This window comes from Bos taurus, chromosome 1, assembly GCF_002263795.3.
Source record: "Bos taurus isolate L1 Dominette 01449 registration number 42190680 breed Hereford chromosome 1, ARS-UCD2.0, whole genome shotgun sequence".
NCBI classification, from domain to species: Eukaryota; Metazoa; Chordata; class Mammalia; order Artiodactyla; family Bovidae; genus Bos; species Bos taurus.
Window position 1 is genome coordinate 146,970,026 of NC_037328.1, and position 16,442 is coordinate 146,986,467.

At 45.8% G+C, this 16,442-nt stretch overlaps 1 protein-coding gene across 7 annotated transcripts in view; it reads right to left on the reverse strand.

Moving 5' to 3' along the window:
* Positions 1-1,009: 1,009 nt before the first annotated feature.
* Positions 1,010-16,442, reverse strand: part of RUNX1 (RUNX family transcription factor 1) — a 273,689-nt gene continuing 258,256 nt past the window's right edge. For 5 of the 7 annotated variants that reach the window (XM_024989859.2, XM_005202080.5, XM_005202079.5 and 2 more), the window contains 2 exons: positions 12,191-12,352; positions 1,010-5,955 (listed from right to left, as the gene is read on the reverse strand). In XM_024989859.2, the coding sequence (XP_024845627.1) occupies positions 5,480-5,955; positions 12,191-12,352 (638 nt within the window). In that variant the 3' untranslated portion in view covers positions 1,010-5,479. The remainder of the gene's footprint in view (positions 5,956-12,190; positions 12,353-16,442) is intronic. The other 2 variants (NM_001256578.1, XM_059884951.1) reach the window with 2 other exon arrangements.

Sequence of the window (16,442 nt, forward strand, 5' to 3'; positions counted from 1 at the left end):
CTTTGTGGCCATCTTGCAGTTCACTTAAGATGGTGAGGTGGCAGTGATGAGAACTGCAAGGGACCTTTGGCCCAATTCTTGGCCAGGGGTCGCCTTGGAGAACAGTCTAGAGACTGAAATCCTTATATGCCTTTTTGCGCAGGGGTGGTGGTAAGTGGAATCCTTAGAAGCAACTCCTCATCACAGTCATCCAGGCTGACTTGTGTAATTTACAGAAAAGGAGACAGGTAAGGGTACCTGGCGGAGAAGGCGATGGCACCCCACTCCAGTACTCTTGCCTGGACAATCCCATGGACAGAGGAGCCTGGTGGGCTGCAGTCCATGGGGTCACTAAGAGTGGGACACGACTGAGCGACTTCACTTTCACTTTTCACTTTCATGCATTGGAGAAGGAAATGGCAACCCACTCCAGTATTCTTGCCTGGAGAATCCCAGGGAGAGGGGAGCCTGATGGGCTGCCGTCTATGGGGTCGCACAGAGTCAGACACGACTGAAGCAACTTAGCAGCAGCAGCAGCAGCAGCAAGGGTACCTGGGAAGCTTCCCAGGTGGTGGTAAAGAACCTGCCTGCCAGTGCTGGAGACATGAGACATGGGTTCGACCTATGGGTTGGGAAGATCCCCTGGAGGAGGGCATGGCAACCCACTCCACTATTCCTGCCTGGAGAATGCCATGGACAGAGGAGCCTGGTGGGCTACAGTCCACAGGGTTGCATACAGTGGGACATGACTTATGTGACTTAGCACGCAGGCATGCAAGGGTGCCTGGCCTCAGGTTGAACATATACCCTTTTATCTTGTATCTTTTTTCTTTTTTAGAACAGGCATTTCTGCCTGCTTCCTTGTTCCTTTGTACCCAAAGTAGCAACCCTGGGAGCCTGGGCTGTACCAAGGCCATGGTGTTTTCAGGAGTAGGATGCTATGGGAGGAGGTACAGACCTTGGCTTCCAGACTTGCAAGGAGCCTTCACTTCCCCGCTCTGCTTCTCAGAGAAAGACGAAACCAATGTGATATGGTATGCATACTTGCCAAATGGTTTATTTGCCATTTGCCAATTATAATATTGGATTTACACAATAAACTGGGGTGCAAAGAAAGTAAGGTTCCATCGCTTCCTAGGCAATGGCAGTCTGGCTGCCCTGCACAGTCTGGGCAAGGGGATGCTCCTGGCAGAGGAGACAGCCACTCAGATTCCGTGCAGTGAGTGGACCATGCATGATGGGGTGTCTGTTTTCCTGCACTACCTAGAAACACCTTGGAGAAGGGCTTCTGGGGTGTTCACTCATAACGCATCTCGTTTAAAATTCAAGATTGACAGTTCCCTTGCAGAAAGTGTTCATGGGTCAGTACCAGGAAGAAAGAAACCACACAATTTCCAGGATGCTTTGTGAATGGATCCAGAAACTGCTACACAAATAGACACAAGGTGGGGCCTAGGCAGGTAGTAACCATTTCTCATTATGACGTTTTCAACACATGTGTTATATACTGTCACTTCAATTTGGAAGTTTATTTTTTTTTCCATTGATTTTTATACATCCAGAATATCACAAATAACCAAGTTTTTTTTTTTTGCACATTCATTTACCCATAACAGAAAATGAAATTCTTAAAAAAAATTGGAACCATGCTATTAGCTCTTTACAAAAGTGAATAAAAAGTAGCTTGTTTTTAAGTCTAAAATAAAGAAAGAAGCATTTTTTTTTTGTCTACAGTATTTAGCAAACATAAGAAAATGTTCTTAGAAACACACACAAAAAATTGGAAAAAAATTATTACAGGTATTAACAATATTTTATAATGAAAGCTTAAAATCTATTTACATACATAAATACAATTAACTTTGTTGATGCAACTCTTCTGGAAGGGGAAAAAAAAAAAAAGCCAAATGATCAGCGTCAATACTGATCTGGCTAAAGGGAGGGGAAAACCCCAAAGAAAGAAATAGACAAAAAAAAAAAAAATCCCAAAAGATTGTATACTGCAGGTAAACAAAAAAGCATTTTGTTCAGACGTGAAAAATATTTTCTGATATCATTGTTAAACCGAGTTTTCATGTATAAAAGACTCCAAACATGTCATCCCCCAGAAAACAAAAAACATCAAAAAACAAAAATTACCAGGACGGAATGTCCCAAGGAAACAGGTATTTCAAGAGAGAAATCGGCAATCCTAAATTGCAGGACATTTGAGTGAAACCATTCATTTCCTTTCTAATCAGAGCATTTCTGTTTATCTGCACAGAAACCCTAGGCAGCAGAAAGTCTGTCTCTTAACTCACTGATTGTAATTTGCCCAGGAAGGCTTCTATTGCTGCACTCGGACAGCAAGTAGATCCAAAATGTTGGCAAGGTCTCTGTTCTGCTGGAAGAAACCCATACGCAGGAGAAAGGCTGACTCACTACACTACGCTCTTTTATGTAAAGGGAGGGAAAGTGCAGCTCCTCCAGTCCTGTTTGGTGTCAGGATGGGTGTGCGTGCTGTTTCCCTATATAAAGTTGGAGAACAGAGGAGGTACAAGGAGAAAGACAGAGATGTTTAGTGGGGGCAGAGAGGAAGAAAAATATAAGTATTTTTAGAGAGTTAGAAAAACAAAAAGAACAGAAGTATGTGTCAATGTTGAACTTATAAATAAGGGCATTTACAAGCAGTAGAGATGGCTTATTTAATCTTTCTTCTTCTGGACCAATGCTCCCAGATACATCGTTATTACTTTATTGGCTTAAGGGTCTACTTGATGAAAGGACCACCTTAATTTACCTGAAGGCAGTAGAATGGAATTCCTCAGGGGGCGGGGATGGGGGGAATGCTTTAAGTATGAGGCTTATCTCTAAAACAACTAAAGTTTAAGTTTTTCTTTCTGGAGAGATTAAGTACTATATATGCTGGTAATGGTCTGTGAATCTCTGAATGGCCAAACCCATGGGTCTACAAGAAAGTGACAAGCTCTCCTCACACATGGCTTTGAAAGTGAAGATTCAATGTGAGAGATTTATATGATTTCCCAAATAGGGCATTACATCGATTTTGAGTTGGAATATCTTCAGGTACCAGAACTAAACTGAAAAATATACTTTTCCTTCATTTTTTAATCAACATTTTGTCAGGTCAGATAAGGCAATGTGCTGAAAAGAACACAAGTTCAATTTGGAGTGAATGGGCTAATGGTCCTTTTCAGATATAAAAATAATTGAAATCTACTGACATTTAAGGGTAATTTTGCTGCAAAAAAATGTATACAGAATAAAACATGAAAATGATTTATGGAGGGAGAATTATGTCTAAAATGAAAATAAATAGAATATTCTGAGTTTCTCTAAGATCTGCTTTAGCTCTTTTCTAGATAAGAACTATCTGACAACACAAACTGCTTTACTCTTTAATTCTTACCAAAGTGCTACTGCATCTGTGTAAAACAAATAATCAATACATACATATATATATATATAAGAAAACTCAAAAACAAGTTGTTTTAAATAAGACCAGCTGTTTTGCTGCCTGCAGCCAAAGATCTTTCTAATTTGAATCCTTAAATTTATAAAATAAAAAATCAAACACTGTTCTGAAGTCCTGCTTTCAAATACTCTTCAGAGTTGACCTGAAATCATTTCAACTAATTTAAGAGGTACATTAAATAACCACCAGATCATTTTGAGCATACATATGTTAAAATCAGCAGTATTTATGAGTTGTACAATAACTGCCTTGTGACCAAATCCTCCAATAAAAATAGTGCCATAAAATTTACAGTGACATTGGATATGTTTGAATTGTAGCCATGGGCAGTGACATGAATCTTTTCCTGTCACGCTGATGCACCGCCAAAGTGCACACACCCTACAGGGTAGGGTCTTGGCCTGGTGAGAGCAACACAAAGCTGGGTGGGGAAGGAGCAGCATGGGATGGGTCCTGCACAGGTGGGATGGCACCCTCCCCACACGACTTCACTGAGGCAGGTGGAGGGAACTGGGCTTGTTCGGGCCTGCTTCTGGGCCCACCCTATGAAAACTGACCTGGACACCTCGGCTGTCAAAGGCGTCTGGTCCCTTCCACTCCCAGCCTTGGGGGACAGCCACAAGCTTTCTTCTGCATCAACCAACAGGTATAGTATCAAAGAGGAATATCTCCTTGGAGCTAAACAAACATCTGAACTCTGGGTTCAGATGACTCCTTCCTACCCCAGAATGGAGCAATTAAGGAACCCCTAAATTCATTCATTTGGTTTCCATGTGGATACCATTCCTCCACACAGCTTACTTTGGACTCATTCTGTTACAAAGCATGTCTAACATTATTAAGAGGCCATGGAGTGAGCAAACCCCCTAGGCAGAAAATAAATCCTCTCCAGAGGTGCAATCATTGGCATCTACCCCAACCCTCTGGAACCAGATTTGAAGGGAGGGAGTCAGGTATGAGACCCTTTGTTGAGCTTAGCAGAAAATTCCATACTTCAGATCTTTGGAGTGATCCTCAGTATCTAAAAAGCCTAATAAAAACATGGCTGCATTAGCTACCAACTCATTTGATTAACATTAAAGGGAGTTTAATGTAAACAATATTTAGATAACCAAGTGATCACATTACCCATCCTTTTTTTTCTTTCCAACCTTCTTCAATGTGATACAATTAACTCTGGCTACTATCAAAAACAAAAAATGTAGTACTTGATATCTTTCTTAATATAAGCACATTTAAATAATAAAAAAGTATCAACACATTAAGTAAGTGTCTAAACATCAAGATACATAAATATCTAGGGATTCCTTGTGGGAATACAGTAGTTGAAAATGACCCAAAGCTGCAGCTGTTTCTCAAAAAAACAACTACACCAAAAGTCCAAAAGAAAAGTTAAATAAAACTTAGAGAAAAAGGAATCATATTTCTTTCATTTGTCAAAGCAAGAAAGAAGCAAAGCTCAAATTTATATATATATAAAAATAAAAAAACCACCCCAAATGCAAATACACATTTTGCAATTTATAAGGTGCTGGAAAAGAAAATTAAAAATATGAATTAGATGCCAAACAGAATGAGTTGCATCTCTGCCTGCCCCGCCCTCCCCCACAAAGAAAACCCCAAGTTCCATACTCTTTGGAATAAACAACTTGGTTAAAAAGTGAAGTCAAGGTTATAAAATCTTTCTTTTATTCACAGCATTGCTAAATCAGAAGCATTCACAGTTTCCCTCCGGGAATCTTCCTGTTTGCCTTAATGAAGTGCCCACAGGGCGGTGAACCGGACACGCTCAAGTTGCGCCAGGTTAGAAGAAAAAAAATCTGAGACGGGCCCACAGCGGCGGCGAACTGCGCGGACTTCAGAAGCGAGAGATGGTGACCGCAGGCAGTTGGCAGGTGGCAATTGGCAGGTGGCGAGCATCCCCCGCGGGGCCCGCGCGGGCTTCTCCACCACGCGACGCTGGGCCCCCGACGGGCGCTGACGGGACGACGTCCGGCCGCACGGAGCGCGCGTGCGCAGCCTCACTCAGTAGGGCCGCCACACGGCCTCCTCGAGGCGCGCGGCGGGCGCCATGTTGGTGGGGGAGTTGCTGTGGCTGCCCTCAGCCTCCACCACGTCGCTCTGGTTCGGGAGGCTGGGGTTGAGCAGCGCCGAGCCGGTGGACGCGTTGGTGCAGGGCGGCAGGATGCGTGGTGGCGAGCGCTCGCCACTCACCATGGAGAACTGGTAGGAGCCGGCCGACGCGCCGTAGTACAGGTGGTAGGATGGCGAGCTGGCCTGGAACGGGCCGCCCTGTGCCTGCGACGAGCCGGGGTAGGGCGGCGGCAGGTACGTGTGGTAGCGCGTGGCCGAGCTCATGGCTGACATGCCGATGCCGATGCCTGACGTGACGGGCGTTGGGGAGTAGGTGAAGGCGCCGGGGTAGTGCATGCGGGGGTCGGAGATGGACGGCAGCGCAGGGAACTGGCGCGGGTCGCCGAAGGCCGTCAGGTCGGACGCAGCTGTGTGGTGGGTGAGAAGTATCGTGAGATTAGGGTTCAGGGAGGCCACGCCCTTTCCCTCACCCAACCGGCGCCCAGGAGAATTTCCCACAGTGCTGCTGCCGTCCAGGGAGTGGGTATGATGAAGATGGGCATATATGAGTGAGTGAGTGAGTTGCTCAGTCGTGTCCGACTCTTTGCGACTGCATGGACTGCAGCCCTCCAGGCTCCTCCGTCCATAGAATTATTCAGGCAAGAACACCGGAGTGGGCCGCCATTTCCTTCTCCAAGGTAATATATGATCTCATGCAATGTAATAAGGTTGTAATATAATGTAATATGTAGTCATACTTGCTTAATATAAACATATTAGATATAACTGATTTAGTATAAACAAATATTGCTGTAACTCTGAGGTTGGCACACCCACCTGCCAGATTCACCTGCTACCAGTTTTTGTATGCCCACAGTCTTAAGAATGTGTTTACTTTTCTAAATGGTTGGGGGAACAAAAAAAATCAAAAGACTTTTTCCTGACTTGAAAATATGAAATTTAAATTTCAGTGTTCATAAATAAAGTTTTATTGAAAGGAGCCTCGCTTGTTCTTTTATGTATTAACTATGACTACTTTTTAAGTCACCAGTTCAGAGTGGTCATGGCAGAGACTGGAGGGCCAGACTGTAGGGCTCAGAAAGTCTGCAATATTTAGTATCTGGCCCTTTGTAGAAAAAAGTTTGCCACCTCTCTATATAATCAACATATTAATATGTCAGTATTAATGTCTTATTATAACTATATGACAAAACAATATAACACTTGAAGAACTATTAATATAATAGATGCATTAATAGATTGATATTAATAGAATATGTATAAATATATATAACCCCCAAAGAGAGCTTCCCAGGTGGTACTAGTGGTAAAGAACCTGCCTGCCAGTGCAGGAGATGTAAGAGACATGGGTTCAATCCCTGGGTTGGGAAGATCCCCTGGGGAAAGGCATGGCAATCCACTCCAGTATTCTTGCCTGGAGAATTCCATGGACAGAGGGGCCTGGCAGGGCTACAGTCTGTAGGGTCACAAAGAGTCAGACACGACTGAAGAGACTTAGCATGCACATATACATAATACGATACTGTCATAATATGTAATAACATTTTAATATGTTATACATAATATTTACGTTGAATCCTAGAAATTTGCCATTTCTATAGGCCTGCAATAGTTAAAAATAGGCAGTTTCCTATTGAAGCTAATGCATGCCATAGTAGTGGCTGGGAGTGGATGTGCATGAACCACCAATCTCTTTCTTTTCCACATCTACCTTCAGACTGCTGCCGCTGCTGCTAAGTCGCTTCAGTCGTGTCCGACTCTGTGCGACCCCATAGACAGAAGCCCACTAGGCTCCCCCGTCCCTGGGATTCTCCAGGCAAGAACACTGGAGTGGGTTGCCATTTCCTTCTCCAATGCATGAAAGTGAAAAGTGAAAATGAAGTCGCTCAGTCCTGCCCAACTCTTAGCGACCCCATGGACTGCAGCCTACCAGGCTCCTCCGTCCATGGGATTTTCTAGGCAAGAGTACTGGAGTGGGGTGCCATTGCCTTCTTCACCTTCAGACTAGTTCTACATTTTTAGAAACAGTACAGCCTCGATTTCACATGCTTTTCTCTAATATGCATCACTTGTTTGTTAACAGGAATGGCCACAGGGCCTTGACTTACCTACTCCATTTTTATACATGTTGAAGTTCTACCAGCAATGGCAAAGCTTGGTCTATAAAACTCATTTTGTTAGGATTATGCATTTACCCTTTCACAGACGGGCTTGGCAGTCTCTCATTACATCCTTCTGCCTTTCTCTTAATCACAGGCTGCCTTTGGGAACTTTTCGGGGGTGGTGGGGTGGTGGTTTGGGTGCCAGGACAGGTTTCCTGTATCCCACAGATCAGCTTCCCAGCAGTGGCACTACTGACACTGGGGGCCAGCTCTGTGGGGTGCTGTGGGTCTGTCCTGTGCAGGCCTGTTCTGTTCGTGGTAGCATGTCTGGCAGCATCCTTGGCCGATGCCCACCAGATGTTGGTAGTGCCCTCACTCCCCCTACTGGGTCAACCAACAAGGTCCTGACCTTCCAAATGCCCTGGGGGTAGGGGTGAGGCCAGGGGATGGCGGCAAAAGTGCCCTTCCGCTGAGACAACATTCCTACTGTCGATGTAGGATGGTGTCCTCGGGGAGTTTCTGTTCCTCAGAATTATTCATTAAATGACCAGGCCAAGACTGTAGTCTTTATGTCAGCAAACCCAAAAAGCAGCAACAAAACAGAGGAGAAGAAAGAACTGAATGTTTTAAAATTTGTAAGTTCTCAAATCAACATACAAAATAACTCCAGGCTCAGGATGGCATGTGGCCTGGGTCCTTTTGTGTTTAGGCCCACAGAGAAACCTAACAGAGCCAAAAGCTCGCTCTGAAAGGAAAGCTACCAGGGTGGATTAATCTGTTTTTGGACAGCTTCAGCTGTTGATCAACTTCCTCATATTTCAAGCCTATTATTCCAGCAGGGAGAGCTAGTGTTCTCGTTCTCTCTCTCCCCCCCTCCCCCCTCCCTCCTAATGCACTCTCTAACTTTGGGGTGCCTGTGATGAGGGGATGTACTCATCAGAGAGGTAATTAAAGTTTATAGAAACAACCGAAGTCTGCAGCAAATCTCTCCACTAATGAGGAAACCAGGAGTCTGACGTTCAAACAAACAGTCCTGTTAATCTTTTCAAAGCGAGTCAGACATGTGGGCAGGGACAAAGCTGTAAACTGACAGCGGCTCTAGGGCCGCCCTTCCACGGACACTCTCGCTCGTCCTGAAGCCAGGCCGCACCCCATTCCACAGGGTTTGTCCTGCCCGCTGGGGCCATCTGTGAGCAAGCCCTGTGTCACTTGTTTGTGTTCGCACAGAGAGCCGTGACATGCTTGAGAGTTAACAGGAAGCTTTACTCCATTTTTCCAGTTAGATTTCTATAGTCAGGGAGAAGCATTAGGCAAACACAATCAATTTGTTGTCATCTGATGCAATACTCCGGACACAAATAAATGACTCCACCCATGATTCCTCTTGCTTCATTTGCCCTGAGACAAAAAGGTGAATCCACTGGAAAATGAATGAAAGGTCACCCTGTTTCACGACGGTGTCTGGACATGCTCTGCCAGTCTGTTCCAACTGCTATGTGGTAACCTGGTGATGGCAGCAAGTTACCGGAATCCCGAGTGAGCCCGTGATTTGTCACAGACATAAGTAATGGAATGATGTTACAGTCTCAGCTGTCAGGGGAAAACAGTTCTTTCCCTGGTGGGCAGAATGTCTGAAAGATCTTAGATGCTGCTTGCGATTCTTCTTCTGCCCACAGAGTACCAGTGTCACACTACGAAAGACCATCCAACTTGCCAGTTTATCCTTTACAACACACATTGTGATGATGAAACAACTTCGGCCCGAGTTAGGCTCAGATTCAAATGACCTATTCATATAGTTGTTCTCATTTTTATGTCCAGCCTGACACCCCTACCCAAGCAAGCCCCACCAGTCACGGACAGTTCACCGTGCCCCCGGCCTTAACTCATTTGTCCTTTCAGGTGGCCTGGTGCCCCCTTATTTAAGAGCAGTGTGGGCAGAAGTGGGGACCCCTGACATTCACAGGGAGCTTTTAAAAGAGGAGGATATCTGGGGATTAGGTAGTATAGGTATTTTCGTTGGAAATGTTGCCCCACCGATGGGGCTAAATATTTGCCATGACAGCTAAAAGTCTTCCTTCTGCCGCTTGACGTGGATGAAAGCTGCCTTATGCCGGGCCCCTCCCACTGCCCCCAAAGGATTAAACAGCCTGAGCAGATAATGGCTGCCTTAAAAGGATCTTTCGCATGACTCAGATTAATGCTTGCTGTCTGTCGCCCAGGTTGGCAGCTAAACATTATTTAAAAAGAAAAGAAAAGAAAAAAACCTCCAGATGACAACTCTTTTCAGACAAGGTGTGGAGTCTGTCTGCAAAGCAAAGAAAGACACAGAGCGAAGGTCCCTCCTGCAGAAGGAAGCTCAGGTGAGGCTGGGGTGCTCCAAACTAGCTGGGGGAAGGGTTCAAGGAAAGTGGGCTCTGAACCATGACAGGCTCTCAAAGCATTGATGGGTAGACCTATGGCTGATTCTTGATGTACGACAGAAAAACCACAAAATTTGGTAAAGCAATTACCCTTCAATTAAAAAAACAGAGGGACAAAAGTAAGAACAAACAGAAAAAGAAAAGAATAAAACTTTACTTGATTAGGCATAAAAAAAAAAGCAGAAGCAGCATCTTCTAAGTATCCCAACCCCCTCCTGCCTCCAGGCGGAAGATGACACTCTTCAGGCCTGGACTCCGGGCTCCATTTCTCAAAGGGAGATCTGCCAAGTTGAAGAGCAGCCTCCCATGCTTTTCTCTGCTGCCACTGGTGAAAGCTCCCCCTGGAATTCTCCTGGGTCCACCCTCCAAGACAGCAGCAGGGTTAGGCTTGAGTGCCGAAATGGGACCTGGCTTTTATCTCCTTCACGCCCTGGGGCCGTAAAATGCCCTTCCACGACTCCCTGGCTAATTGAAGTCCAGGCTATTCAGAAGTATAACTGTGAGACGGGACAGGGGAGGGCACATGTTAACTCATTCCTATTTAAAAAAAAAAAAAAAGAAGCCACCCTCCCCTCTGAACTGGTCAGCAGAGCAGCTGACCCCAAGGGATAAGTTTCTGGAGATCCTGGGTGCTGACCAAGTCAAAAGACTTGTGACATACATTCCAAGGGACAGGACCCACAGCAGGGACACTTCTAAGGAAAAGAGTCATTGCTTCAGATGTAGGCCACAGCCAGCAGGCAGAACAGTGCCACCAAGAAGAAGAAACAGTAAAAGATAGCCAGTCCCAAGGGAACAGAGCTGCTGAAGCAACAAGTTGAGCGGACTTCATGATTCCTACTCCATTCCCTTAATTCCTGGGCCCAGCAGGTGCCATGAAATTCTTGGCAGCAGTGGCTGAAAATAATGTGGAAACTGGGCAAGTAAGTTGGCTTCCCTACTTCACTATCACGCCCAAGAACAAGTGAAGACAGTGCTCAACCAGAGGATGGTGTCGGCCCTCGGGACATCTGGTAGCATCTGGTCATTTTTGGTTGTCATGACTGGGGGCAGGGGGGTACTGCTGGCATCTAGAGGCCAGAGACACTGATGAAGGCCCGGCATCACACAGCACTGCCCCTCACAACGGAGAAGAATTATCCTGCCCCAAGTGTCAGCAGTGCTGCTGTTGAGACCCGGAGAGGTATTCTGTGAAGCTCTGAGAAGAAGCTAAAGCATTTGGTGGAAACCTCAGGTAATCACAATTGTCCGCAGAACACAACATCCCACAGCACTGGAAAATGACAGACGTGACGCCTTTGCCCCTTTGCCTGCCCCCTTAATCTGATATAATCTGATCCCAAGAATTGAAAAGCAAGGACAGCCGCCCTACCCCCAACACACAAGGAGTGTGTTCTCAGGCCTCCTAAAGCTGAAGTTCTCTGAAGTGTTTTCACAGTTTGGTCCAGCTCCAATTTCAAAGCCCCAAATAGGGAGTTGCTTCTTTTTGCTTTCAACAAAGGAATTTTTCTCTGTAACTCCAGTTTCCCTGCCCACGAGCAAAGGTGAGTGCCAAGCCCAAAGGTCCCATAGGTTAAATGACTAATATTTAATGAGCTCGTATTAACAACCATTATGCCAGCCATGACACCTGAGCTCTCCAGGCTGTTCCTCTGGCCTGGTGTGAGCAGCTCTTAGTTGGAAGTGTCCCACTGGGGTAGGTCTGTGTCCCTTTGCATGTGTGCCCCAGCATGCTGTTCACGTGATCTGTGTGAGCTCGCCACTGCAACACGGATCATCCTGTCTGAACTCCAGAAGCTGACTACTTGGGCCTTTTCTATTACTGATCCTTCAGCTCCCACCCTTGCTTGCCAAATAAAGGTGAGCACCCCAAAAGGCCCAAGGAATCCACTTGTTACAAGCCACTTCTACCTCCATATCCATAATCTCTGCCTCTGAATGTCAAGGAAAATCAGTGCATGGGTGTGAGACTTAAGAGACAGCCAGCGTTGTCTCTAACTGCATCATGTCCAGTTAAAAATGACTGTCCCCTCCCCACCCCCTTCATGCATCTTGTCTGGCCTCCAGAAACTTCCACAGCAGCCAGACTTCAAAGAGTATATTTTCAAGCATCTTACTTGAAAGTCGACTGGAAAGCTCGGCTGAGAGGGTCGTCATGCCGCTGGCCCGCCCAGGCGAGATGGGTGTGGCTGGGTGGACGGAGGGAGAGGCGATGGATCCCAGGTACTGGTAGGACTGATCATAGGACCACGGTGGGGATGGCTGGATCTGCCTCGTATCTGCAGAGAATCGGGGAGGTCAGTGATGCGTGAGGGGGGCAGGATTTGAAAAACGAATGCATTTAGTAAAAAAAAACCAGCTACCTTTGTTGAACTCTTAGACGTGTTTGTGGCCTACTTACCAGTGTTTAGTAAGCTTCCTTAAGTCCCAAGTATTTGCTTTTGTGATGATACCCCCCAAAAAGAAATGATACTGATACATAATTTATGTTTAACTCTTGAAGATTTTCTTCTGCTAATTATTCCTTCAAAGGTTTTATGTAACCTCACCAGCCCAGGTGGCTCAGTGGTAAAGAATCCGCCAGCCAGTGCTGGAGATGCAGGAGACGTGGGTTCCACCCCTGGGTCAGGAAGATCCTCTGGAGAAGGGCATGGCAACCCACTCCAGTATTCTTGCCCGGAGAATCCCATGGACAGAGGAGCCTGGCGGGCTACAGTCCACGGGGTCACTAAGAGTCAAACACGACTGAGTAACTGAGCACACACACGCACCGATGAGAGGAGCTGGTTACGCTTTCCAGGTGGAAGTGTTAATATTCAAACTGTTGACCTGCTGTACATACTGACTGCCCCGGTTTACCAATAATTACAGTCATCATTATCAGGTCATCACCCATCTCTATACTCAGTAAGCAGAAAAGAATGCAAGGGTTTGGGTCTTTTTTTGGTACCTTGGACAAGACTATTCGATGGCTGTTTAATATTTTCCGTACAGGTGATCTCTGTCCCAGGGATAACTGATAAGAAAGTCTGGCTGAGAAACTGGCAGCAAGGCCTGATGACTGCTTACAAACCCAGCAGTGCAGAGCTGGTTCTGTCATCCCAGACTAACAGAGATGTCTTGGGTTTTTTTTGTTGTTGTTAAGACCTCAAGTTTGCAACTTTTAAAGGGCAAAATGTTGAGCAAGTATTGTATAGACTGCCATTAAAAGAGGCCTTCCTGGGATAGAGAAGAGACAAAAATCTGACTTCAGAAGGGTTAGGTAAAAAGGATTTTGTAAATTTGACTCCAGCACTCATAGACATCTTGGTTTTCAAAAGCATCGTACTGTTTGCAGATGAAAAGGAGGAAGAAAAAAAATCCTTTCTATTCTTAGATCAACTGTGTAAGAAAATTAAAAAACTGCCCACTGTCCCACCATGGGAGGGCTTTACATTTCTGTCTTAGGATTAGTTTTCTGTGTCCCACCTTCTTTGTGGACAAAGGCGACAACAAACAGCACTAACTCCCAGGGGTCTTTGCAGCCGCGGGTTCAGGCTGCTGGGAGTAAACACAGAAAAAGCTAAGTTCCTGAGGGAAATGCCAGCTGTTAAGTTCTGTGTGCGTCGTGACATAAAGAAATGAGTTAGTCCTTCTCGTTAAACAGTGTCTGCCTCTGCTCCCTCACTTGCTGAGGGGGCAGAATGCTGGGGCTCTTCACTTGCAGCGGTTAACTTTTCCCTCATCTTTAATGCCTTTGAAACCGCCACAGTGGAGGACAGAATGAGGCATCTGGGGACTCGCATCTGCCTTGTTATCCTTACTCTTCTCCTGACAGTCCTCGCCCCAGTTCCTCTCATACTGATCGACTTCTTTCTTTTCTTTCACGTAACTGGCTTAGAACGAATCTGATCAGTTCCCGCGAGGTGGATGAAGCTAGAGCCTGTTACACAGAGTGAAGGAAGTCAGAACCACTGTATTAATAACGCGTATATATGGGATCCAGAAAAAGGCACTGATGAACCCTATTGGTGGGGTAGGAATAGAGACACACAGAGAACGGGTCTATGGACACAGTGGGGGAGGAGAGGGTGGGATGGACTGAGAAAGGAGCGTTGAAACACGTCCATTACCACGTGTAAAACACACAGCCAGTGCGAAGTTGGTGTGCAACACAAGGAGCTGAGCTAAGTGCTCTGTAACAACTGAGTGGAGTGTGATGGGGCGGAGGGTGGGAGACAGTATCCTTAGGACTGATCCACGTTGTCTTATGGCAGAAACCAACATGACACTGTAAGGCAATTGTCTTCCGATTAAAATTAAAAAAAAAAAATCCTGACCTTTTAATTTTGAATGTTGAAAAACCTGGGGAAATAATTTAGAATCTTTGAAACCTAGTGTTAAATAAAGGTCTTTATTTCCATCTGAATTTGAGAGAATCTGAGGGGATGGCAAGGGATAAAGTACTGGTCCACTCCAGACTCAGTGGAAAATAAGTGCTCAACCACAGTTGAAGATCCTGCATAATCTTAGAGCAAACAGTGCTTCCAGTAATTGAAAGCAAATAGCAACAGCAGATTGTTTGATATTCCCATATTGCTACAAGGATTTTGCTTCAAGTGAAAATAAAAATTATACCCTCAGATATTTTCTATTAAGCCGTGTCTATGTCCTGGATATATATGTATTTACTAAGTGAATATATATGGTACTCAAATATTTTAATCATTTAAAAAGCAAACAAAAGAGGTTTTATAATTGTCATAAAGCCCTCTGGGTGTGAATTGCGGTACAGTAATTCATGCCCTGTTGTGTAGACAGCCCAGCACCCCTAACCCCATGTCTAAAACCACAGTAAGCATAAGTATTATGCCATGATTCATGCTCTGTCATGTTTTACTGTAGTGAAAAAGTTGTGCTAGGCTTTTCTAAACTCATAATTAAACCATGCAAACGTTGCATAATGTTTCACAGCCTTTTAAAAATATGCTTTGGTAAAATAATCTTTATGATTAAAGTCCAGGTTCTGTGATTTTTTTTTTTTAACACAGGGTTTCAAATTCAACATCTTCTGAGTTCACACCACAACTCAACTTTTCAGAGCTGGGAGTGGGGTGGGAGTGGGGAATGGATGGGCGGTACTAGAAGCCCAGTGGCCCCCGATCAGTTTTCACATCTGCGACCACAGTGAACTGTGTTTGGCTTCATTGGCAGCGGTGGGCCAGAAGGTGGTGATGGCGAGCTTCTCATGGCGGGAGTTTTGCGTGTTTTCTTCTAAATGTTACATGGACTAGTAATGAAAACAAAACAAAAGGAAGGGCCAATAATATGGTTTATGGTGAGTTTACCATTGAGTTCACATTCTTGCTATGATGGGGCCAACATGAATACATGAAGACAACTATGGAAATGACAGTGCTCTGGGCACCTGAGCACTGGGCTGGAGGCAGGAGAAGTGACCTCTAGCCTGTTTGTGTGATGGCCCTGGATCACATGCTTACTCTTTCTTATTCTCATCTCTGAAAGGAGATGATCGCTAAGCCCCTTCCAATGGTGACAGTTGCTGCTGCTGCTGCTAAGTGGCTTCAGTCGTGTCCGACTCTGTGCCACCCCATAGACGGCAGCCCACCATGCTCCACCGTCCCTGGGATTCTCCAGCCAAGAACACTGGAGTGGGTTGCCATTTCCTTCTCTAATGCATGAAAGTGAAAAGTGAAAGTGAAGTCGCTCAGTCGTGTTCGACTCTTAGTGACCCCATGTACTGCAGCCCATGGCTCCTCCATCCATGGGAGTTTCCAGGCAAGAGCACTGGAGTGGGGTGCCATTGCCTTCTCCGATGGTGACAGTGCAGGATCTTAATTCAAACAGGCCCCCCAAACAGTACCTCCCTGGAGCTTCCTGCTGCTGCTGCTGCTAAGTCGCTTCAGTTGTGTCCGACTCTGTGCGACCCCATAGACGGAAGCCCACCAGGCTCCGCCGTCCCTGGGATTCTCTAGGCAAGAACACTGGAGTGGGCCGCCATTTCCTTCTCCAGTGCGTGAAAAGGAAAAGTGAAAGTGAAGTCATTCAGTCATGTCCGACTCTTAGTGACCCCATGGACTGAAGCCTACGAGGCTCCGCCATCCATGGGATTTTCCAGGCAAGAGTACTGGAGTGGGGTGCCACTGCCTTCTCCAATGCCAATGGTAAAGAACCCGCCTGCCAATGCAGGAGACTCAAGAGATGCAGGTTTGATTCCTGGCTGGGGAAGATCCCCTGGAGGAGGGCATGGCAACCCACTGCAGAATTCTGCCTGGAGAAACCCATGGACAGGAGCCTGATGGGCCACAGTCCAAAGGGTTGCAAAGAGTTGGACATGACTGAAATGACTCAGCGTGCACACATGCATGC